General features: G+C 37.3%; 1 protein-coding gene across 1 annotated transcript; it reads left to right on the forward strand.

Annotated features, from left to right (window-relative positions):
• The first annotated feature begins 704 nt into the window (after positions 1–704).
• Positions 705–23,873, forward strand: Fmr1nb (FMR1 neighbor). Its single transcript, XM_052170361.1, has 6 exons — positions 705–1,002; positions 2,721–2,798; positions 5,612–5,749; positions 8,330–8,426; positions 23,119–23,210; positions 23,857–23,873. The coding sequence occupies exons 1-6, from the start codon at positions 705–707 to the stop codon at positions 23,871–23,873; spliced, it is 720 nt and encodes a 239-aa protein (XP_052026321.1).
• The last annotated feature ends 511 nt before the right edge of the window (positions 23,874–24,384 follow it).

A 24,384-nucleotide genomic window follows, 5' to 3' on the forward strand; every position in this document is an offset into this window, starting at 1 on the left:
CCCTGGCTGTCCTGGAACTCACTCAGTAGACCAGGGTGGCCTTGAACTCAGAAATCCACCTGCCTCTGCCTCCCAAGTGCTGGGATTAAAGGTGTGCACACCACTGCCTGTCTAAGTTCAATGAATTTTAAATAATTAAGATTTATGTTTAGAAAACCACTTTTGGCTAATGTTTACTACATGTGACTAATTGTGACTGTGACAACTACAGCACAAGCAGTAATGTTAAGAGGAATTAGAAGACTGATGAAAATTTTTATTTGTTTATTTTTGTTGATCTACAATAAGTAGCAATGCTTCTTGTACGCATACTGTAAATCTTCATGTCTTAAGTAAACATGTATACAGATGAATAACATGGTAAGTAGAATGGAAGTATGTTAAACACCATCCTTCCAAAGGGTTGAAATAGGCAGGTGTATGGAAGGCTACAGAAAAAAATGTCATCAGGAAGAAGTAGCCTCTGGTTTTTTATTTATTTATTTATTTATTTAAATTTTATTTTCAGAGCTTAGGACCGAACCCAGGACCTTGAGCTTACTAGAAAAGCACTACATCACTGAGCTAAATCCCAAATCTCGCGAGATCAGCAGCTATCACGAGAGCTCAAAGTCCCACGAGAGTTTAACTGCTGACGTTCTGACCTGCTCATAAGCGGTGAGACGTCACCGTAGCCTCAGGTTGGTTAGTTGGAGACCTCAATCATGCCTTCGGATCTCAGGCCAAGGCAGGGAAGGAATAGGTCTAAGAGCCGAGCTTATCGTGGCCCACGTTCAAAAATAACTGCTGCTGATACCGGGCACCGAGGCGAGACTATTGTCCTCAAGGTGTATCAGGGGCCTTCGAGTTCTGTCCATGGGAACAACATGGCGGGCGCCCCTCAGTCTGGCTTCTGGAGTTCAGTAAGCCAGTGTCTGAAAAATTTGTGGGCCCGGAGGCACTTGGGTCTGCTTCTACTTTTACTCTGGACTCTTGTGATTCTGTGCTATCTTGTGAATACTGGTGAGTGATGGTTCTAAGCTAGAGAAGTGGTGACAGGGACTTGGGAAGTGTGAGGAAGATGAAGACAAGTTTGGGACAGAGTAATGGGTAGGGCCTGGGAGGGGATTGGAACAAAAGGAGGGTGATTGGGGTGCTAGACATCACAGGTAATGGGGCAAAGGTGGCAGGGTGAGACAGAGGGCTAGGGGGATTGATGGAGGGCGGGGAGGCAGGGATTGAGGGGATGAGGCACAGGAGTCTGGATGATGCAGGGGCAGGATTTGCAGGAGCCTGTAAGGCAGTGCTGGGGGGATGGGCTGCGGGTTCAGTGGTGAATTCTCGTCCTCTGAAACAAAAATTGCTTTTGACTATTGAGTATCACATTAGCACTTATAATAGTAATTATTATAGTAATTATAGAAATTAACAATATTATATAAACTTTAATATTAATAATTATAATTATAAATATAATCATACATTATTAAGATATGCTATATTATTTTCACTAGCAATATGAATATCAATAAAAATATGTTAATTATAGTATTTAAATTTTATATTATATCAATTATAATTAATAATGATATATTATAGACTAATAAGAAGTAATAATGTTATTATTATGTGGGAATGTATGTTTGTGTGAGTAAATGGATATTTGTGTATACCATGGACTGCATATGGAGGTCAGAGGACAACTTTGAAGAGTCATGTCAGTTCATTTCTTCCTACCTTTATACTTACCTTCCAAGGATCAAATGCAGGATGTCAGACTTGCTTGGCAAGTGATTTTATCTTGCTAGCACCAGATCAGATTATTTTATTTTGGCTCTCAGATTGACTAATAATAACAAAAGGTGTGAGGGTACAAGAAGTGTGGCACTTGGTTATATTATCGTTACAGGTATACTTCAGGGTTTTATTGGAAAGTAATAACCCAGTGGTACAGTGTGCAAGACCCTCCTTGGGCTTAATTTGAAGCATCAAAAAGAAAAACATTCAACTAACAAACTAATACAGAATTAATCAAAAAGATTTTTAAAATATTAGCAAATATATAGCTCTAATAATATTCTAAGTAGATGATAATCATTGGAATGTTCTTTGAAATAAAAATGAGTTAAAAACAACATAAATGTTTTCCTAAATAATAATTGAGCCATATAAAGGAATAACTGAGCATAATTAAAGAGATGGTTGGACAATGTTTTTTCTTATATGGGAGAATTATGCAAATTCTAAACTAAAATTGGGTTCTCTTTAGTAGAACAAAAGAGGGCTGAAGACTTTCTGTATCCCTGTGTAAGGACATTAGCACAGTTTTCAAGACTTTGTATCATAGGTTCTAATTTTGTTGGAATACCTACTGTTTCTGATTTTTTGTTTTCTTTTTTGTTCCTGATTTTTCCATCGGTAGACCTTTAAATGGTAAGCTTTTTGTTAGGCAAAATTGTTATTTAAATCACTGTTCAGAAAGCCAACAGTATGTATGAGACAGTAACGTTAAATATTTGCTAACTTTAATACTTTTTCAGTTTTGTAGCAGAATCAAAATCTAATTATCAATGCTTTTTATATTGTTACAGATTAACATGCAACACCTGCTATATTTCCAGAATTAGTTTAAGCAAAGGTTAATTACTATTAAAGCTTCATTGAAAAATGACAAATGTTTATATATACTGGGTATAATAATTTTACTTGCTAACGTTTCTCAGACTCCCTGTCTCCAAAAGCAAAATTGCCCTGGCTTGGTGAAAGTGCAGAACTTGGACCCAAGTGGAAAAATATGTTAGACTTTTTCTTTCCAACAAGTAAGTTGTTGATTTTTTTTTAAAAAGTTAATGTCTTTGTTTTAAAACAGTAATTAAGTACTCAGGAAGGAGTGTCCTTTTTTAGTATTGGAGTGGAACAGACATACATTTGAGACCTGATTCTGCCCTTTGCCTTAGGCAAGATAATTTCTCTGGTATCAGTGTTTTCATCTTATAATGAAGATATATACCCCAGGAATTTTGAGGATAAAGTAGGACAATAATTACAAGGCAAATGTGACAGATAAAGGCTTAAATTTCTAATTTTGTTTACCTTATTTTTCTTTTAGAAATACTTGAAGCCTTTATAATTTACCTGAGTGACATGGCCTAATTTAGTCACTGACCCAGTATTGTGAAATTGATGTCTTCTGTGGCATTAAGCAGTGACTCTGTTGTTATAGAATATACCAGATATTTTTCCCATCTGCGTTAATGATAAAGAGTTCAGGTTTCAAGTTTTGTGATCTGTAAGGTGTTTTTTGTTGTTGTTATTGTTTGTTTTGTTTTAAATCAAGCACATGATGGTCTTTGAAAATTATTAACGACAAATAAACATGTTTTATTTCATGCAGCATGTGGTCCCCTTTAAAACTGAAGTTTCTCATAAATTGTCATGATAAAGATTTTACTAAAATTTATGTAGAATTTATTCTAAGAAAATCCAAAATACTTACCTAAACACAAAGTTAAATTTATTGTTGAATTCTATACCTCACCACTCAACTTTTCTGTAGAAAAAAAAATTCTCCTTAAACTTCTCTGGTGGTTTCATCAAGTATAAAATAGCTATTGTAACACTTGCTACCTATGAGAATAGCAAAATAAATGGATTCTTAAATTAAAGCTAGTGTCATAGTCAAGTTGAATGAACAAGAAAATAAGTCTAGAAAGTGTTATGTTTGTTGGGCTAAAAGAAGACCTTATTGAGTATAATAAAAATAAATGACAGTTTAAGCTCTAGAGCTTTGAAAACAATCAGAAATAAACTGTTAAACATTTGCCTAGGATAGTTGCAGTAGTACAAACACTGATGAAAATGGCCTTGAAAATGATTCAGAATATACATATATATATATGAATGGTGCAATTACTCTGAAATAATCATGATGCATACACTATATACATATATAAGTATAGATTTATTGCAAGGTCAATGAACCCATAAATGTATACAATTATTGTGTGTCAGTTTAGGATACATTTTTGTGATTCTGAAATGGTTTTTACATATATGTAGTTCTTAAATTTGCCTTTTAAAAGTAGCATAAAAAGGACTAGGTTCCAGCCTAGCATTTGCATCTTTCCTTTGTTTTTGCTGCTCTTCTTTACTGGTCTTACTCCTGTTCTCATCAGTTGTCTTCTTCCTCCCCCTTTTGCTTCAGGTCATAATACTATGTTTTTAACCATTGATTTCTATGGTTTTAATAATGTGTCTGTATGTTAGTATGTGATTATGTACGTGTGTGTGTGTGTGTGTGTGTGTGTGTGTGTGTGTGTGTGTAAGTACCCAATGAAAACAAAGATATTAGATTATTTTGGAGCTGGAGTTATAAGCAGTTGTGATCCACTTGACATGGACATGAGGAGTCAAACTCTAGTCTTCTGAAAGTGACATACTCTTAACCTCTGAGCCATCTCAATCCCTCACATATAGTTCGCTTACTTTTTCCTTCTTTTTCTTACTCCCTTAAGACTTTTTACCTCTTGTCATAAGTCTCCTTTCTAGTTTCATACCCACCATGTACTCACACTGTTGTGTTTTATAAAAAGGAAAGAAAGGCCCAGGATATGTTTGATAGAGTGAGATATGGTTAGGTGGAGGGGGTGCCTTCTCAGCCCCATGCTGAGACATCCCTTCATATGAATAGAGTTTATTTAGGGCATGGGGAGGGGAGTTGAGGAGGGAGTAGAGGCAGAGAAAGGAACATGTGGAGAGAGAAGCGGGAGGGGGGGGGGAGGGGGGGGGGAGGACCTGGGAGAAAAGGGACAGAGGGTAAGAGACTAAGAAGGTAAGAGAGTAAGGAGAGGGCAAACAGTCCCTTTTATCTGCCTGTTACCAGGTAACTGTGTGGCAGAGACTAGAAGGAATGCTAACACACCCAGATAAAAAAAATTAAATTACAGGAGCTATGTATGAGAGATGACATAGATATAAAAATTAAATTATACGATGTGTGTATGAGAGATGACATGTATGTGGCATTTGTTTTTCTGAGGTTGAGTTGCTTTACCTAAAAGAATAATTGATGGTTTCCTCTATTTTTCTGTAAATGTTGTGATTTCAGAATCACAAAAAGTATCCTTACCTGCTATTTAGTTCCTTCTTTGTTGTCTTTGGGTCACTACCAGCCTCATTGTGGCATATAGGTCTTTTAAAGCTGTCTTACCAGGCTAGGGACTTGTTCAATTCATAAAATGTTTGCCCAGCATGCACAAAGCTCTGAGTTTGAACCATAGCACTGAATGAAACTGGGCAGGTGGTATACATCTGTAATCCTAGCAGTCAGGAGGTTGAAGCAGGACAATTTGGATTTCAAGATTATTTGTAGCTGGAGACCTGGTCTCAAAAAGACATCCCATTAGTTAGCAATTTGTATATTTATACAGTTTAACCAGGATGAAAAGTATACTGTTAAAATAACTGTGGTAAATTGTATTTTCTCATTTTAACTTTAGCATTCATCATTATTTATATTTTTGAATATATTTTTACATGTTTGTCTTTTTTCTCCTGCTTTGTATTTATTTGATGGTAAAAAGTGTTTATTAATCATGCTAACGATTCTTTCCTGAATTCCTGTCTCTGAAAGCGTGCATTATAAGGGACAATCAGGAGGCAGTGGCATGTAACAACCAGCCATATTACAGCAAGAGTGAATGTTTAAGATCCAAGTGCTGTTTTTTAACATCTGGGACCAAAATGAAATGCTATACCCCACTAAGGGACAGTAAGTAGACCCTGACTCATTTTTTTATTTGCTTTAAATACTGAAAAAAAAACAAGTAGAAAAACATTTAAATAAGTAGGCTTCAAGATTTCAAGCATATCTTTATGTTTCCCAGTTTAACAAGACCCAACACCAAGACCAACAGCATTAATAAAAATTCTGAGGTAATTCCCTCAAGTTTCTGTTTAGCCCTAGACAACAACTAACCATTCAGAATTAATCTAACTGTTCAATTGGTTCAGTCACTCCATTTTTTTCAAAGCATCTAAGCTCTTGTATGAGGTATGACCTTCTTCCTGAGAGAAGGTACTATCAAGGTGTGAAAGAGAGTATAGAGTGGGCCATTTCATGACCAACTAGGAAGCAGAGGTGAAGAATGCAGGGAGAAGGCATTGGCAAGATGTTCTTCTCTACTTGGTCCCTGCTTCTAATTTTCATTACCCCCCCATGCCATTAGTAAACTATAAATCTAGCAAGTGATTAAACTATTCATTAATTGCAGGAGAGCTTTCAGGGTCTAATCTGTCTGGAGATTTTCTTAAAGATATACTCAGTGGTATGTCTCATTTAATCTTTCTGGTTTTTCTGAAGCTGGCCAATTGCCAGTCAACACTTACTATCACAGGGTGCAATTCCTTCTCACACACTGTAAAGAGTGATAGATGATATACCTATACCAAAAGAGAAATTAACAGGAGGAAAAACTCTCTGCATAGCATTTCTTCCTCTCAGGTATCTGCCTCAGGGCCTTTTTGAAATAGAAGTCCCATGACCTACTAAGTCGGGGATTTCTTTTTTTCTGTTCTCTCTTCCTTTGTGTGGATTTTGCTTTTTGTTTGATTGCTTGCTTTTGTTTTTTAGTGTGGTCACATGAAGCCCAGGCTTGCCTCAAACTTGCTGTCTAGTTGACAATAACATGGAACTTCTCATTTTCCTATCTTATAGCTTCAGATGTTCAAATTTCAATCCTGTGCCATGGCAGCCAGCTGGTCAGAGGATTTCTATATCTCCAAGACCGTATTTAAGGGAAGATCAGAGTAACAGTTTTGAACTCATGGCTGGCTTTAGGAAAAAGGACTTCTACTTTCTCTGACCTGTGGGAAGGGGAGTGAGGAGTAGGAGATAGGAAGCCAGGAGAAAATGAGAATGAAATTTGACCTTTATTTTCCTGACTTCTGGCATGACTGAACTTTCTTTGTAGCAGATGATGACCTTGAATTTACAGTGAGATTATAAGCACGCACTACTACACCTAGTTTAAGCCATCGTGCTAAAGGTCACACCTTGGGCTTCATGCATACTAAGCAAGCACTCTACTGGCTTCTGGACCTCCAAAGCTACAAGGGAGGCCTTTCCTCTGGGCTATCAGTTCCTGCTTAGTCCTAATAATACCAGTTTAGCACACCTAGCTTAACCTTTTATTTTCAGGTTCTTTTCCTATGTAAAAATTTTCCCATGTATCTTGTGTTCAACAGCTTGGCATGTAGTAGTAGATGTGATTGTTTCCTGTTAGGTACCTTTATTAGCTTTTCTTTGTTCTGTCTCTCTTCAAATAATCCAACATAAAATTACCGTCCTAAGATTTTTATTTCTTAGGGCTGGAAAGATGACTGCTCTTCCAGAGGTACTGAGTTCAATTCCCAGCAACCACATGGTAGCTCACAACTATCTTCAGTGTGATCTGATGCCCTCTTCTGGTGTGTCTAAAGACAGCTATAGTGTACTCACATACATAAAATAAATAAATAAATCTTAAAAGATTTTTATTTCTTTCTGAAGTTAAAGAAATATACTATCTTTTTTTCTTACCTTCATTTCTAGTGGGTACATACTATCTCTTGGTCCAGTGGTGGATGGATTTGATGTGATGAAGCACTAAGAAATAATGACAGGATCCATGCAGAACAATATCTTATATTTATACAAGTCCCTATTCAATTTAGAGTTCTTTGTTGTACATCTAGTATTAAATATGAAAACTAGAGCCTGGTCATGAATATATTATTGCAGTTTTAATGTGTCATGTGGTACTTAGAATTCATGCATCAGCTTACTGTTTCTGTTATGTGTGAAGAAACAGTTGGTTCTTTTAGTGGAAAAACTTGAGCTGTGACTTAGAATTCCCCAATCACATTAGAATGCATTTCCCAATGCATAAGAGGCTAAAGTATGCTTATTCACCTGCAAATTTTTGATTCCATGTTTAATTAAGTGCTTTGTAATTTGGAAGTAAACACTGAAGAAGCCATTTCTTTCCCAAGTTAACTGCTCATAGATTGTTTTGTTCTTTACATCTCTAGGATGCAAAACATATGGCCTTAAAACAAGTACAATTAGGGCCATACAAAGAACCTAGTATTATGAATCATAAGTTACTGAAGAAAGCAGCCTGATTGTTTTGTTAAGATACTGTTGGGGTTACATTTTGGAAGTAGTATTTAGTTGCATTTCAAGAACTCCTACTTGAAGCATAATGAGAGTCACATTTTATTCTACTTTATTAACTTACAGTTTTGAAATACTTCAGATTTGCTTCTCTTGCCTAGCCATAAAAGTAACAGGATATAATTAAACCAACAGAGCCAACACAGATGCTCCGTGTGTTTGGACTTGCTGTGATCAGCATGGTAATCCTGGGACTTTTGCCTGTGTATTGTTGTTCTCTTTGCCGGAAGAGGTAGGCAAACATAAACCTTTCTTTGCTAATTGCTAACTAAATGTGGATATTTATTCCAGTGCTTTAAATATGAAGGTACTATGGTTTCTTTCCTTTCTTTTTCTTTTTCTCTTTCTTTTTTTTTAGAAAACCTAAAAATAAAATTACTGAATTTTTCTTTGCTATTTTTCCCTACAAGTACAAGATGTGCTGTTTAATAGGATTTATATATTTCATCATTAAAAAAAATCATAACAGGAAGGAAAAAGAACTCTGCAAGCTGGAGATGTATGGAGTTGGAGTAGTTATTAACTGCACATGAAAGGGATTCCTGGAAGTGTTTGGCTGCCTTGCTCTTCTGTCCTTGGTTGTAAAACACTGGTCTGTCTTTACAAGCAGTCATGCCAGATGTTTTTCATAGACTTATACACAAATCTCAATGGAAAACTAGCACTTGATGTTTTCAAATTGCTGGGGGTTTTTTGTTTGTTTGTTTTTGGTTTTTTTTTTGTTTGTTTGTTTTTTTTTTGAGATTTCCAACCTCTGAAGCAGAATGGGTATGAAGGTACATAGTACAACCAGAATGAGTATGAAAGTGTGAGTCAAGGGAATATAGATTAACAGCATAGTCCTTCTTTTGCATAGAGCTCAAATGTTCAATTCCCAGTACTGAAAAAAATAGTATTTAGGGAAATCACATATTCAGATTCAAGTACAGCATCACCACAGGCATGACTGACAAGTGTCTCCTATGTCCCCAGCCTTTTCCCTTTTTATTTCCAGTCAGGGTCTCATTAAGTTGTCCAGTCCAGCTTTGAATTTACTTCATAGGTCAGGTTGGCCTTGTACTTTCAGTTTTATTCCCTCAGCTTCTGCATAGCTGCAACTTTAAAAGATAATTTGGAGTTTTTCTGTTAAGTCACATCATTTGAACTATTCCCATTTACATCCAAGCCAATTCTTTTTCTCAGATTTCATTTAGCTTCAAGTTTTGAGTGGATAATTTTGTTTGCTGTATATGCTTGTGTGTATGAGAGTCCATGTGTCTGTGCTTGCAACTAGGCCAGCCAATGCTACATGTCCTGACCTATCACCCTGTACTTTATTCATCTGAGACAGGCTGAGGTTACAAGTACACAAAGCTATGTCTAGTTTTTTGTTGGTGCTGCTGTTGCTAATAACTCAACCTGAGTTCTCATGGTTGTATATTAAGTATTCTTACTTGAGTGTATGGTTTTGATTTCATAGCCTTTCTCCTCCTCTCTTTGTTTGTCTCTATCTCTCCCTCTCTCTTTCTCTTTCTTTAAAGCAAAGTCATGTCATCTTTTTCAAAAAAGAAATATTTATGTGTTTAGTTGTGTGGGTGTTTTATCTGCATGCATGCATGTCTGTACCATGTACTTGGCAGATGCCCAAGGAAGCCAGAGAAGAGCATCAAACCTTCTAAGAATGGCATTATAGATGGATGCAAGCCACCTTAGGTGTGCTTGGAATCAAACCCGTGTCCTCTGGAAAAGCAGCCAGTGCTAACACTGGGTCATCTTTCTGGCCTCTTGTTTGCCTTTCTCATGCCCCACCCCAGGTGATTTGGAGTAGGAGTGGAGATTTTTGTTCCATTCTTTCCTTCAAAGCCTGCTTTTTTATGAAAATAGCTTATGAATAGAAGTGAAATCTTTGTTAGAATTCAATGACTAGAATTGTGCCTTACAATTTAGAAATGTCTTGATATTAAGATTGGTATAATTTTATTTGAATCTTCCATTACATTTACCAACGAGTTTTATGAGGACATTCACATACATTGGATTCTTCTATTTAAAATGAAATCCAAAGATTATCCTCTGATGAGAACATATGCTATATTTTTTTCACAATAGAAACTATTTGAGATACTCAGTCGCTGAGAATAAAAACATGAAGCACATTGTACTATTTTGTGTAAGAGGAGTATGCTCCTGTCATTTTGAGATGCCTACTGTGACCCCACAACAGATGACAATTTTAGCCTAGGTGTTTAGCTCAGTTTCTAGGGCCAGTGGTTGAGGGTAAATGGGACACTGCCAGCTTTTCTTGGTAGGCTGACTTTAGAAGTAAATAGCAGTAAGGAGATAAATGGAAGCTAAAGCTTTCAAAACTCCCTTTGAAGGGTCATTCTACCTCCTTAGAACAATCCTCTTAGCTCACTTCCTGTCTCCATTTCAAATAGTAAAAGACATAAGATGCTAAATTAGTCAACATAAGTAACTCCATAAAATGAAAATGGATGTAGCTATAAAACCCATATATAAAACCAATATATAACTATTTAAAATGAAAAGGAGGAGTGCAGAGAGGGCTCAGAAATTTAAAATGCCTAGTGCTCTTCATTCAACCACCTGTAATTCCAGCTCTGGAGACATCTGAAGCCTCAGGCTTCCAAAGGCACCTGCAGGCAAATGCACACACTCCCCTTTCCTGCACATATATCATATAGTTCCATTTGAAAGTTAAATCTTTAGAAAGGAAAAAAAAGCCAGATACAATTGATTAAATCACAAGAACTAAAAGGCAAGTACAGAAATGCAGTAAAATGATCTGGGTCTCTATTGAAAGAATCCTTCTGCCCTTTTAGCATTGGAAGATACCCTTGTTCTCATTTTTATCACATTCTGTCTTACAAATGAGCCAGTAAAGTGTTCCTTAGGAAGAAAACTATTGTAATACCTCTCTCATTCTTCAGTTGCAAACCAAAACGAGCAAGATTTTGATATTCTCTTGGCTCTTATATTTGAGCAGTATTTTTTATTTATATACCACCTAAAGAGCTAACAACTGGCAATAATTGGAGTAAGGAAAAATGAGAACAGGTGGGGGAAGTGAAAGCAGTGTTGAAGATACTATTCTCCAGAACCAAATCGATGCACAGCTGAGCATATTAATTCAATACTTACATTGCTCTGTAATGTCGAGTGTCCAGAGATGTTGAAGACATATGCCTTTTTTTAAATAGAAAGTGTGTGTGTGTGTGTGTGTGTGTGTGTCTGTGTGTGTGTGTCTGTGTGTCTGTGCATATGTGTGCACATGGAAGCCAGAAGGTGCTTTAACTCTCTGCTTAGTCCCTTAAGTTAAGGCTTTAGCTCTGAAATTGGCTAGCCTGGAAACCAATGAGCCCCATAAATCTTCTGTTTCTGCCTACCTCAGAGCTGGTGTTACAAATATTTTGAGGGACACGTGGCTTATTATGTGGGGAGCTGGGAGAGGAACTCCAATCCTCAGGATTTTAGACATAACACAGAATTAAAGTAAGTAGCGATAGAAAGAGAGTATCTTCTATCACTTGAACTCAGTTCTGAAGAGAAGATTTGAATGCAGAGGGGCCTTTCCACAGAATTCCTTACATCCAGAAGATCTCCTTAGTATAGACCCTTTAACTACCTCTTGTCACTTTTAAGCAGAGGATGCTGAATATTTGGTATAATTGGAACTGAGTTTACTTCTAGATTTGAAGTCAGATTTGATATAATCCAAGTACACAGAAACTCAAGCCTGCTTGAACTAGTTGCAAATGTAAAAGAGGACAGAAAAAAAGTGAAAAGCTTTCTAAGAATTTGCTGCTAAATAGCTTAATTAAATTTGCATATACAATATGTTTTGAAATTCACTACACCCTCAAGGTTGTATAATGCCTATTTTTAGCCTCATTAATAGGGATCAGAGGCTTTTCTAGGTTTAAATGCCACTGATAGGCTTAAGAATGACTTATATGAAGAGGAAGAAAAAGACCAAGTGGATGGGGACAGAGAGAAACAGAGAAGTAGAGCTCTAAAGGTGGTAGGGGTAGAAGGGTAGGGTGCAGTGTGGGGGAGGGGTGAACAGAGGATATTTCAATCACAACCATTAGATTAAGTGACAGTGACAGTAGTATGAAGTAACAAATTCACTTTTTAATTTTGATCTGTTTTTAGTTTAAATTTATGTGCAAGTGATAACTGTTTCTGTTAGACAATGTATGACACTTGAAGATATACCTAACTTAATTAAGGTGAAGTTTCGAATATAATACCATGCTAGGTAAATTCAGATGAAGTACATTTTCGTATTTTTCTTCATACTGGATTAAGTTTGTAATTTCACATTAAAAAATTCAGAACTTAGTCTGAAAATGACATTTTCTTTTCCTGACAACAGGTAAAAGTTGTTTTTAAAACACTATATCTGATAAGTGGTATATGGAGTACACATCCCAAGTAAATCCAGAAAATATCCAGGCTCAGACGGATTTGCTGTGTGATTCTCACATTCTAATGTGGTTCTCATTATGACTGTAGTCTTACTGCCACTTATTTTCTTAGAATGATTAGTAAAGAACTGGGAATAAATATATCAAAGATTGCCTTAATTGCATCATTGAATAAAGTAAAAGGGCATTCATGTATTCCTGTAATTTTATGTTTCATTTTACCATACAATATTATTAGTAACGCGTTTTTTTGATAAGCTTTATGTAATAATTAGGCAGCATTTGCAAGGTTTGGAATTTATAGCAATAGCATTACAGTCACATAAATTCAGAAGAAGAGATTAAAACTATAAATTTTATTTTTATAATTAGATATTTTATTTGTTTAGATTTCAAATGTCATCCCCTTTCCAAGTTTCCCCTCTGCAAACCCCCTATTCTATCCCCTCTTACCCTGCTTCTATGAGGGTGCTTGCCCACCCACCTACCCACTCCTGCCTCACCACCCTAACATTCCTCTACCCTGGGGCATCAAACCCTCACATGACCAAGGGCCTCCCTTCCCACTGATGGCAGATAAAGCCCCTTCAACTCCTTTAGTCCTTTCTCTAGCTCCTCCATTGGGGGTCCCTGTGCTCACTCCGATGGTTGGCTGAGAACATCCCCCTCTGTATTGGTCAGGATCTGGCAGAGCCTCTCAGTAGACAGGTATATCAGGCTCCTATCAGCAAGCACTTCTTAGCATCAGCAATACAGTCTGGGTTTGGTGTCTGCCTGTGGGATGGATCCTCAGATGTGGCAGTCTCTGAATAGCCTTTCCTTCAGTCTCTGTTCCACTCTTGCTCCTGTATTTCCTTTAGACAACAATTCTGGGTTAAAATTTTGGAAATGGGTGGGTGGCCCCATCCCTCAACTAGGGACCATGCCTAATCTCTGGATATGGTCTTGACATGTTCTCCCTCCCATTTGTGGGGTATTTCAGCTAAGGTCATCCCCGTTGGGTCCTGGAAGGCTTTTGCTTTCCTGGCATCTGGGACTTTGTGGTGGCTACCCCCAGTTCCCCATCCCCCATTGCTATATACCTCTGTTCCATTACCTGACACTCTGTACATCTCCTCCCATACCTGATTATGCTCCTCTTTTCCCTCTCCCCTCCTCCCTTCCTCCCAAGACCCTCCTACCCTCTACTTCCCTTGATTATATTGTTCCTCCTTCTAAGTAGGACCGATGCATCCACTCTTTGGTCTTCCTTCCTCTTGGAGCTTCGTGTGGTCTGTGAGTTGTATCTTAAGTATTCCACGCTCTTTGCCTAATACCCACTTATCACTGAGTACATACCATGTGTGGTCTTTTGTGACTGAGTTACCTCACTCAGGATATTTTCTAGATCCATCCATTTGCCTGTGAATTTCATGAAGTCATTGTTTTTAATAGCTGAGTAGTACTCCATTGTATTAAATGTACCACATATTCTGTGTCCATTCCTCTATTGAGGGACATCTGGGTTGTTTTAAAAAGTCTTTAATTTCTTTATTTATTCCTTGACCAAGTTATCATTGAGTAGAGCATTGTTCAGCCTCCATGTGTATGTGGGCTTTCTGTTGTTTTTGTTGCTATTGAAGACCACTCTTACTCCATAGTGATCTGATAGGAGGCATGGGATTAGTTCAGTCTTCTTTTATCTGTTGAAGTCTGTTTTGTGACCAATTATATGGTCAGTTTTGGAGAAGGTACCATACGATGCTGAGAAGAAGCTATATTCTTTTGTTTAGGATAAAATGTTCTTTATATATATAAATATATATTATATATATATATATATATCTGTTTATCCATTTGGTTCATAACTTCTGTTAGTTTCATTGTGTCTCTGTTTAGTGTCTGTTTACATGATGGGTCCATTGCTGAGAGTGGGGTGTTTAAGTCTCCCACTATTATTGTGTGAGGTGCAATGTGTGCTTTGAGCTTTAGTAAAGTTTCTTTTATGAATGTGGGTGTGAGGGCTGTGAGATGGCTCAGTGGTTAAGAGCACTGATAGCTCTTCCAGAGGTCTTGAGTTTTATTACCACCAACCATATGGTGGCTCAGAACTATCTGTAATGGGATCTGAAGCCCTCTTCCAATGTGTCTAAAGCCAGCTACAGTGCACTCACATACATTAAATAAATAAATATTTAAAAAATGAATGTGGGTGCCCTTGCAATTGGAGCATATATGTTCAGAATTGAGAGTTCATCTTGGTAGATGAGTATAAGGTATCCTTCCTTATCTTTTATGATAACTTTTGATTGAAAGTCAATTTTATTTGATATTAGAATGGCTACTCCAACTTGTTTCTTGGTACCATTTGCTTGGAAAATTGTTTTCCAGCCTTTTACTCTGAGGTAGTATTTGTTTTGTCACTGAGATGTGTTGCCTGTATACAGCAGAATGCTGGGTCCTGTTTACATATCCAGTCTGTTCATCTATGTCTTTTTATTGGGTAATTGAGTTCATTGATGTTAAGAGATATTAAGGAATAGTGACTGTTGCTTGCTATTGTTTTTGATGTTATTTTTATGTTTGTGTGGGTATCTTTTTTTGGGTTTGTTGAGAGCAGATTACTTTCTTGCTTTTTCTAGTGGGTAGTTTCCCTCTGTGTGTTGACATTTTCCATCTATTATCCTTAGAAGGGCTGGATTTGTGGAGAGATAGTGTGTAAATTTGTTTTTGTCATGGAATATATTGGCCATCTATGGTAATTGAGAGTTTTGGCTGGGTATAGCAGTCTGGGGTGGAATTTGTGTTCTCTTAGTGTCTGTATGAGATCTGCCCAGGATCTTCTAGCTGTATTCGTTCTGGCGAGAAGTCTGGTGCAATTCTGATAGGTCTGTCTTTATATGTTACTTAGCCCTTTCCTTTCACAGCTTTTAATATTCTTTTGTTTTGTGAATTTAGTGCTCTTTTTTAAAGATTTATTTATTATTATATGTAAGTACACTGGAGCTGTCTTCAGATAATCCAGAAGAGGGAGTCAGATCTCATTATGGATGGTTGTAAGCCACCATGTGGTTGCTGGGATTTGAACTCAGGACCTTCAGAAGAGCATTCAGTACTCTTAACCACTGAGCTATCTCTCCAGTCCCCCTTTTTGAAAATATCTATTTATTTTTAAGATTTAGTTATTTATTATATAAGTACACTGTTGCTGTCTTCAGACACACCAGAAGAGAGCATCAGATCTCATTACAGATGGTTGTGAGCCTCCATGTGGTTGCTGGGATTTGAACTTAGGACCTCTGGAACAGCAGTCAGTGCTCTTAACCGCTGAGACCTCTTTCCAGCCAGCATTTAGTGTTCTAAGTATTGTGTGACGAGAAAATTTTCTTTTCTGGTCCAATCTATTTGGTATTCCTGTACATTTATCGCCATCTCCTTCTTTCAGTTAGGGAATTTTCTTCTGTGATTTTGTTGAAGACATTTTCTGATCCTTTGAGCTGGGAATCTTCTTTCTCTTCTATTCCTAGTCTTCTTAGGTTTGGGCTTTTCATTGTGTCCTGGATTTCCTGGATGTTTGGGGTTAAGAGTTTTTTAGGTTTTGTATTTTCTTATACCATTGTGTCAGTATCTTCTAAGATATATTCTGTGTCAGAGATTCTCTCTTTCATGTCTTGTATTCTGTTGTCGATACTTACATCTGTAATTTCTGACCTCTTTCCTAGATTTTCCATTTCAAGGGTTGTCTCCTGTTGTGTCTTTTTTATTGTTTCTAATTCCACTTTTAGGTCTCGGAACACTTTGTTCAATTCTTTCACCTGTTTGTGTTTTCCTGTATTTCTTTAAGGGTTTTGTTTACTCTTTAAGGGCTTCTCTCTGTTTATCTGTGTTTTCCTGTATTTCTTTCTTTGAGTTATTTATATCCTCCTTAAAGGACTATATTATCTTCCTGAGATAGGATTTTTAGGTCAGAATAGTGGTTTTCAGGTGTGCTGCGATATCCAGGACTTGCTGTAGTGGGAGAACTGGGTTCTGATGGTGCTAGAGTATATTGGCTTTTGTTGCTTATTGTCCTGTGTTTGCTTCTTGCCATTTGGTTATCTCTGGTGTTAAATGGCCTAGGTGTTTGTCTGGAGCATGCTCCCTATGTCCCTGTGTTGCAGCATGTCTCCTGGGAGGCCTTCAGACTGGGGTTTTCAGAGGGGAAGACACACTAAATATGCTTCCCAACAGAAGTAGCAGGCTGGAAGGGAGGTGGAGTTCAAGCAGAGGGGATGGGTCCTGCATCTGTTGTGCTCTTCTGGGGGTCCCAGCTGCTGCAGTTATTCGGGAGTGTCCCTTACCTGTCAACTTGGGTGCAGCAGATCTCCTGGGATGCCTTCAGAGTGGGATTGTCAAAGGGGCAGAAAAGCTAATGATCTGCCCTGGTGGAACACCTTATTTATTCATTTGATTATTTTATTTATTTACATTTCAATGCTGTCCCTCTCCCCAGTCTCCCATCTGCAAATCCCCATACCTTTCCCTTTGCCTGTAAGAGGTATCCCCCACAACCCACTCTTGCCTCACCCCTACATCAATCATTAATCAAGACATTTTCCCATAGTTTGTCTACAGACAATATGATGGGGACATTTTCTTAATTAAGGATATTCTCAGATGACCCTAAGTATGCTTTGGTGACAAAACAAAAAACGACAGAAAACTAACTGGCATAGATGTGTAAGTATATTATCCCATTAAGGGTATAATGATTCCTCACATCTTCAACATGTTTTCAAGTATTTCAGCTTTTCTGAGATCTGTTTTCCTGATTAGGTTATCAACACATATAGTTGAATTGACTCTTAAGGGGGAGTATAGTAGTGTATAATGTTTTAGGCTGTTTACAGTGCCATGACTCCTCCACCCAAGGTCAAAGGAAAACTTTTCCGTCCCTTAATGGGCCTCAAAAAAGCCCAGCTACCTTTATCTTTTCATAAGGTACTTTAAGTCTTTTTTTTTTTAAACATCCCAATCACAACCCTTCCCACCCTTCCAGTCTTACCATTACAAATCTCCCCTCCTATTACCCCTTCCTCTTTTCCACCCCACCTTATGACATCCAGTCCCATCAGAATTAGTTGCTTTAAGCCTTAGAGGACAATTACAATGCCTCCCATTCATAGTTTTTTTTTTCTTTTTAAAGGTTATTTTTATTTAGGAGTATGTGTCTGAGTAAGTGTATCTCATATGTATCCAGATGCCAATGGAGGCTAGAAAGGGGTGTTAGAATCTCTGGAGCTGGTTACTAGTTTTGGAAACTGAACTAAGGCTTTCTAGAAGAGCAGGACAACTGTTAACAGGGCCACCTTTCCAACCCCTCCATCTCCTTAAAATTGGTTTGTTTCTAGGGAAATGAGAGGTAAGTTTTGAAGGATGTTATGAGAAGAGGAGTTGATCCCCAGTGGCATCTAAGCCTGCTAATGGCTGTAGCTTCCCGTGTTAGGATTTACTAGAGAAACAGAACCAATAGAGTGTATATTACAAAGGGAGTCTGCTAAATGTCATGCATATTAGTCTGGATAGCTGAATTGCTTTCTGTGTGCTGTAGAGGCTGAGAACCTGATAGTTGCTTAGTTGGTTTGGCTTGGAGGGTTTCTGTAGAACTGCTGGTTTTCAGTTTACCCTTCCCACAATGAAAGGGTAAGGAAGCTGAATTCTGATGTCAGTAAAGGGTGACAGCACTAAAGGTAGCCACAATTCATTCAACCAATAAAGAGCAAAGGCAAGCGGGGAACAGCAGCAGTGTATTTTCCTCAGAACTTTTTTGTATCTTGATCACTTCCAGAATGTACTGTCTATTCTCGGAGACAGCTTTTACTTTCTCTGTTAATTCTTCCAGGGAATACTCTCTCAGACTTGCTCTGAGGCTTGGCTCTTAGTCAGCTGCAAATCCAGTCAAGTTGACAACCAAAGTATTAACCATCACACTAACTAAGACTTGTGGTCCTACTTAGTGATCTCAGCCACACCTCTCTACTTGATGTTCCCAGACTATATGGCATGTCACCATTCAGTCACTGACTGGCTTGTTGCTATGTTTCTCCTCACTCTCACTCTCACTATTCCTCCCTGGCTCACCTCAGATTAGACATCTCTTGTCTTAGGAAGATTAGCTCAAATCTTTTGCCCATGATGGATTTGCTTTCTTTTTGTTGTTTTCTACCATTGTCTACCTACCTCTACAGTGACTGACTTCAATTTTTTGAAATTATTAGCATATGAATCTGCCGCTTATGGTATACAGAACAAATCATTTTATCTCTAATTTCTCTTTTGGGCGTTTTCAGTAAATATGAGATAGAATATTTAACTTTTTATGTCAGAAGTCAATGTAAGTTGTAGTGTCAGTGTTTTGGGGGTATAGGGAAAGTATTGATACTACTACCTTCAGCAGTCTGAAAAGTTTACCAAAAGATTTTGGGACCATAATGCAGTCCAAACTAGGATATGTGGCTTCAGTGCTGGAATGAATTTCAGGACTAGATAGTTTATGCATCAGAATTAAGGATTTTATTAAAGATATTTTAATATAAGTTTAAGCCACCAGGACAAGGAAAAGAAGCAGTTCTGGTAAGAAAGTAAGATCTAAGACAGCATAGCATGGCTGTACATTCATTCTATAAAGGTTCTGGGGTTGGTGTTCTGTTTTTATTTTATTTTTTATTTTTTGAGACAAGGTCTTACTATGTAGCCCTGTCTTACTTGGCCTTTGATAGCTTTGTAAAAAAGATCAGCCTTGAACTCACAGAGATCCACTTGTCTGTGCCCCTAGACTGTTGGTACTAAAAGTATAGAAATGCATCATGTAGCAGTAAGGCAAATTTTTACAGTAATCATATATAGTATTGTTTTGATGGGGTTCAAAGTTACTATCTTATCTTCTGGTAGGATAAAAGTTAATAAGGTAAAAGTATAGTACACAGAGATACAGGAAGGTAAACAAGGTGAAGGATTTCTTCTCAGACTCTCAAATAATGCTTGGGAAAGTAGGGACCTATAGTCAAGGTGTTATACACTTAGAACTTAAGCCTTGGTCAGTTCTACTTTAACATAATACACACACACACACACATATGTATATACACATATGTACACACACACACACAAATTGTATGTGTGTGTGTGTGTGTGTGTGTGTATAAACTTCATTCCAGCAGCCTTTACAACAGATGATAATTGTGCTGGAATTTTTTCTTTGCCTGTAAGAGGCTCCAATCAGACTCTATCTAGTATGTGGGACTCTAATCATGCATACCCTGTCTTTTATTCAGTCATAGTATGGCCAGTTAGTAATAAGGATGAGCTGAAAACCAAGTCCTTTGATAATCTAGATGAGTTACTGCTCATGTGCTTGCTCTCTGTCTGTCTCTGTCTCTGTCTGTCCCTCTGTGTGTGTCTATCTCTGTGTGTATCTCCCTGTATACATGTTCAGGTCTGTATGCACACATGTACATATGAGTGTGTATTTGTGGAGGCCAGAGATAAGTGTATTTTGATCTCTCATCAGATTATCTTTTGATCCAGTGTCTTACTGCATGTGGTAGTCTCTGGAAATCTACTTATCTCCCCTTCCCCCCATTAGTGTTACAGATACAAGAGACCATATTTGGCCTTAAAAATATTTGTTTTATCTTATTTTTGGGATTTTCATCCGTGAGTATTGTTATGTTATTTCCACCCTTCATTCTTCCCTTCTGATATCACACCTTGTTTGCCCACTCCCACCCAACTTTATGACTTCTTTATTATTGTTATTATAAATCTGTCTGTCTGTCTGTCTGTCTGTCTCTCTCTCTCTCTCTCTCTCTCTCACACACACACACACACACACACACATGAAAACATATACATACAAATAGAACCTGCTGAGTGCATTTAGTGTACTGACACATATTTGTGTTTAGGGCTGAACACTTGGGACTGGATAACCTATCAGGGCTTTTCCCTGGAGAAGACTGATTCTCCAGGGAACAACTAATTAACCGTAATTTGTTTATTTATTTGTGTTTTTATTTATGGGACCTTGATAGATTTCCTCTGTCTATTTTGAATGTCATCTGGTGTTATTATTGTGCAGGTTTTGCTTCGACAGCCATATAGTTAGGATTTCACACTTGGCTCTTTCATGTGGGTGTTGGGGATCAAAACTCAGCACTCTTTGTTTTTATGTGGTATGTATTTTTACTGATAGCCATCTCCTCAGCCCACAGTAGGTTTCAGAGTAATATGACTATACCATATTTTTAATTGGTAGTAAAGGTGAAATGTATACAACCAAATTTAAAATAAACCACATGAATAAAAGACACTTACCTGGCCATTTATGATGAAAAGTAAGATGTATTAATGTTACAGAATCCGGAGGCTTCTATAAGCTTTAATTTACTTATTTTCTTATCTATAATTCTAGATTTCTAAAAATTCTATAAACCTAAATATTTCTTCTAAGTCATTTAAGCAACAGGTATTGATCTAATCTGATCTGAGTTTTTTCCTAGTCTTATTTACTGCTTAAAGTGAATATGCATATATTTTATTATAGAAATGTTAATGTGTTTTATTATGAAATGCTGCCCAAGGCTCCTTGGAAGTGTTATACAGTAATCAGTAGATCAAACCATGCTTCTTTAAAAAAAATTGTATTCTGATACATAGCTGGCTCTAATAGATTGAGAACTATGTAGTTTTAGTTCTTCTCTCCCCTGAGACTGCAGTTAACAACATAACAACATAAAGAGGTAATAGGTAAATCATATAAATATATTTTGGGCCTTTTCACTATTTTATTTTATGCCTGGAGATGTTTTCATGATTAACTGAGGGAAAAGTGTTTCTTCCCTTCACATCTGTCTTATGTATTAGAACTCAGTGACAACCCAGTAATGTAGTTTTAGCAGAGAAAAGTGAGTATTCCCTTCAAAGGCATCCTTTCAAAGGCAGGCTTATTTATCTCTAGCTCCCACATGCTCAGAGCCAAGTTGGTCTAGACAATTTTGGGGGTCATGATGTTTTCTTCCTCATGCTACTTAGCATTGAGGTAAAAAGATGGGGGAATCTGTTACTTTCTCTTTCTAATCTTACATGCTAACCTTTTCTGAAACTCTCTTCTTTGAATTTCTCTACATAACTTCTGCCATGAAAATTCCTTTGCCTCTATTTCATGTGTGTTTAGTTTTTTAGAAACTGAAAGCTTTCTAAATAATAACCAACATTTCTTGATAATCAACTAATATTTCTGAGGTAATGTTTTATCCTAAAGGAATCACATGCCCAGAGTGGAGAAAATTATAGGTTAGCACAGAAATAGATAAAACATACTTTATATTTTCTAGGTCTAGATTTGAATCCTGGTTCATTAAGTAATTTGGCAGCCTCAGGGCAACTAGTTACTTTACTTATTGGTGTCTTAGTTTCTTTATCTAAAATTGGAAATGATAGACCTAGTACCTGTGCTTGTCATCAGGAAAATTAAGTGAAGTTTTGCATACAAGTCCTATTATGTGAGATAAACTATATGAGGTATCTGGGCAGGATCTTGGCACATAATGTCCTTGTTGATCAAATGAACCCTTTGAAAATTGTAAAAGTAATGTAGTGTAAACCATTACTGTTGATTTGATGGTGAGCGGACTGAATTCTCTCTGGAGGAGTGTAAAGGAAGGTATTCTGGATTAGAAAATATGTAAGGAGGTTGAGTAGGTACCATTCATGCTACAGAGGAATTTGATGCCACACTAATTGTGGAGGATCATATGATCATAATGACTAGTGGGAATGATAGTGTGTAGTGATAAATTTGAGAGCCGAATAAAGTATATTTCTTTTCATAGTAAAAAAATCAGAAAGGAAAGTTTAGTAATGTGGGCAAATAGGGTTGTTATCTCACTAGTGTTGAAAACTAAAGGTGCTCCATTATGTTCATAGCAGCCTTATTTATAATATCCAGAAGCTGGAAAGAACCCAGATGTCCCTCAATGGAGGAATGGATACAGAAAATGTGGTATATATACACAATGGAATACTACTCAACTATTAAAAAGAATGAATCCATGAAATTGTTAGGCAAATGGTTGTAACTGGAAAATATCATCCTAAGTGGGGTAACCCAGTCACAAAAGAATACACATGGAATGCAATCTCTGATAAGTGGATATTAATTAGCCCAGAAGCTCTGAATACTCAAGACACAATTAGCATAACAAATGACTCCCATGAAGAAGTATGGAGAGGGTCCTGATCCTGGAAAGGATTGATCTAGCATTGGAGAGGAATATAAGGACAGAGAAAAAGGAGGGAGGTGATTGGAGAATGGGTAGAGAGAAGAAGGCTTATGGGAGATATGGGGAGGGGGGAACTGGGAAAGGGGAAATCATTTGGAATGTAAACAAAGAATATAGAAAAAATCCAGAGGGGGAAAAAAAAGTAAAGGTGCATTTGAACTTTACTTATTGTAACATGGTTTAATCCTTTAAGGAAGAGGACAAACAGGATGCTGAAGGCTTTGAAGAAACAGAAAACTAAAATGAAGAAGGAGCCTAAAGGGAGGAAGGCACCTGAAGAGAGAGGTAATAGGAGGGGGAGGCAGCCAGAGTTAACTGACAGGAACATATAAAGTCAAAGTGCTCACTGATGTTACGAACTTTATATGTCTATGATTAATATATTTGATGGACACTTATTTTTACAGGCAAATATTTCAGAAAGTTTATCACCTGAAACTATATGACAACTAGTGTTATTTGATGACAGTAAAGTAGTGAAGTACCAAACTGTTTGGGTGCTGTTTTGCTAAAGAATAGTTTATCTATTCACAGTAAATAAAGAAATGGAATTGTCCTATTTTGACTCCAATTCTCCATTCTATTCGATAAATAATCATGGCCACAGTTACCAATGTGTCTTGAGCATAACACTTACTCAAGGAAAGGCTGGCACATCTTTAAGACTTTATGTGAGTCCATGGAATATGATTATAAGGCAAGGTCTCCTTTTTAAACTCCTAGTATTGCATTGTGCATATTTAAGGAGCAATAGTGTAAGGCACAGCTAAAAGTGCAAGATAGTATCCATGTGTTTATTGGACATGTCGATCAGCAGAGATACAGTTTATTAGTTTGAAAATTGTGTTGCTGTCATTTAATTTTATAATAGATTATGATATATGTGTATATTAGTCCTTTCAGGCTGCTTAACTCTATTTTTCTCTCATAGCTTTACTTTCCAGTTGAGAATGCAGACCTGCCATGGCAGAAGAAAGGTGACTTTCTTAGTCATCCAAATCCAGTTAACTTTAGAACAACAATTTTTGTTGTAGTTTCAAATCAAATTAAAGTTTCATTGCATGCATCAAATCAGAATTTGGATTCTTTTGTTTAAAAAAAAAATGTACTCTTATTGGGACCAGAGAAATGGCTCAGTGGTTCAAGTGCTTACTGTGCAAGCATGAGGGTCTGAATTTGAATCCCCAACACTCAGAAATATGGGTTGGATGCACATGGTAACTTCAGCACTGTTGCTGAGGGAAGAAATTGGAGATAGTCACTAGAGCCTGCTGGCTGTTAAGTCTAGCTCCAAGTTCTGTGAGAGGCCCTGCTTCAAGGGAATAAAGCCAGAAGTGATAGAACACGGCACCTGAAACTCCTTTGTTGGCCTCCACATGTGCATAAGGTGTGTTTATCCACACCCCCCAACCCACATATCACACATTCACACATACACAAAATAAAACTTTAGATCATT

This window comes from Apodemus sylvaticus, chromosome X (assembly GCF_947179515.1).
Source record: "Apodemus sylvaticus chromosome X, mApoSyl1.1, whole genome shotgun sequence".
NCBI lineage: Eukaryota > Metazoa > Chordata > Mammalia > Rodentia > Muridae > Apodemus > Apodemus sylvaticus.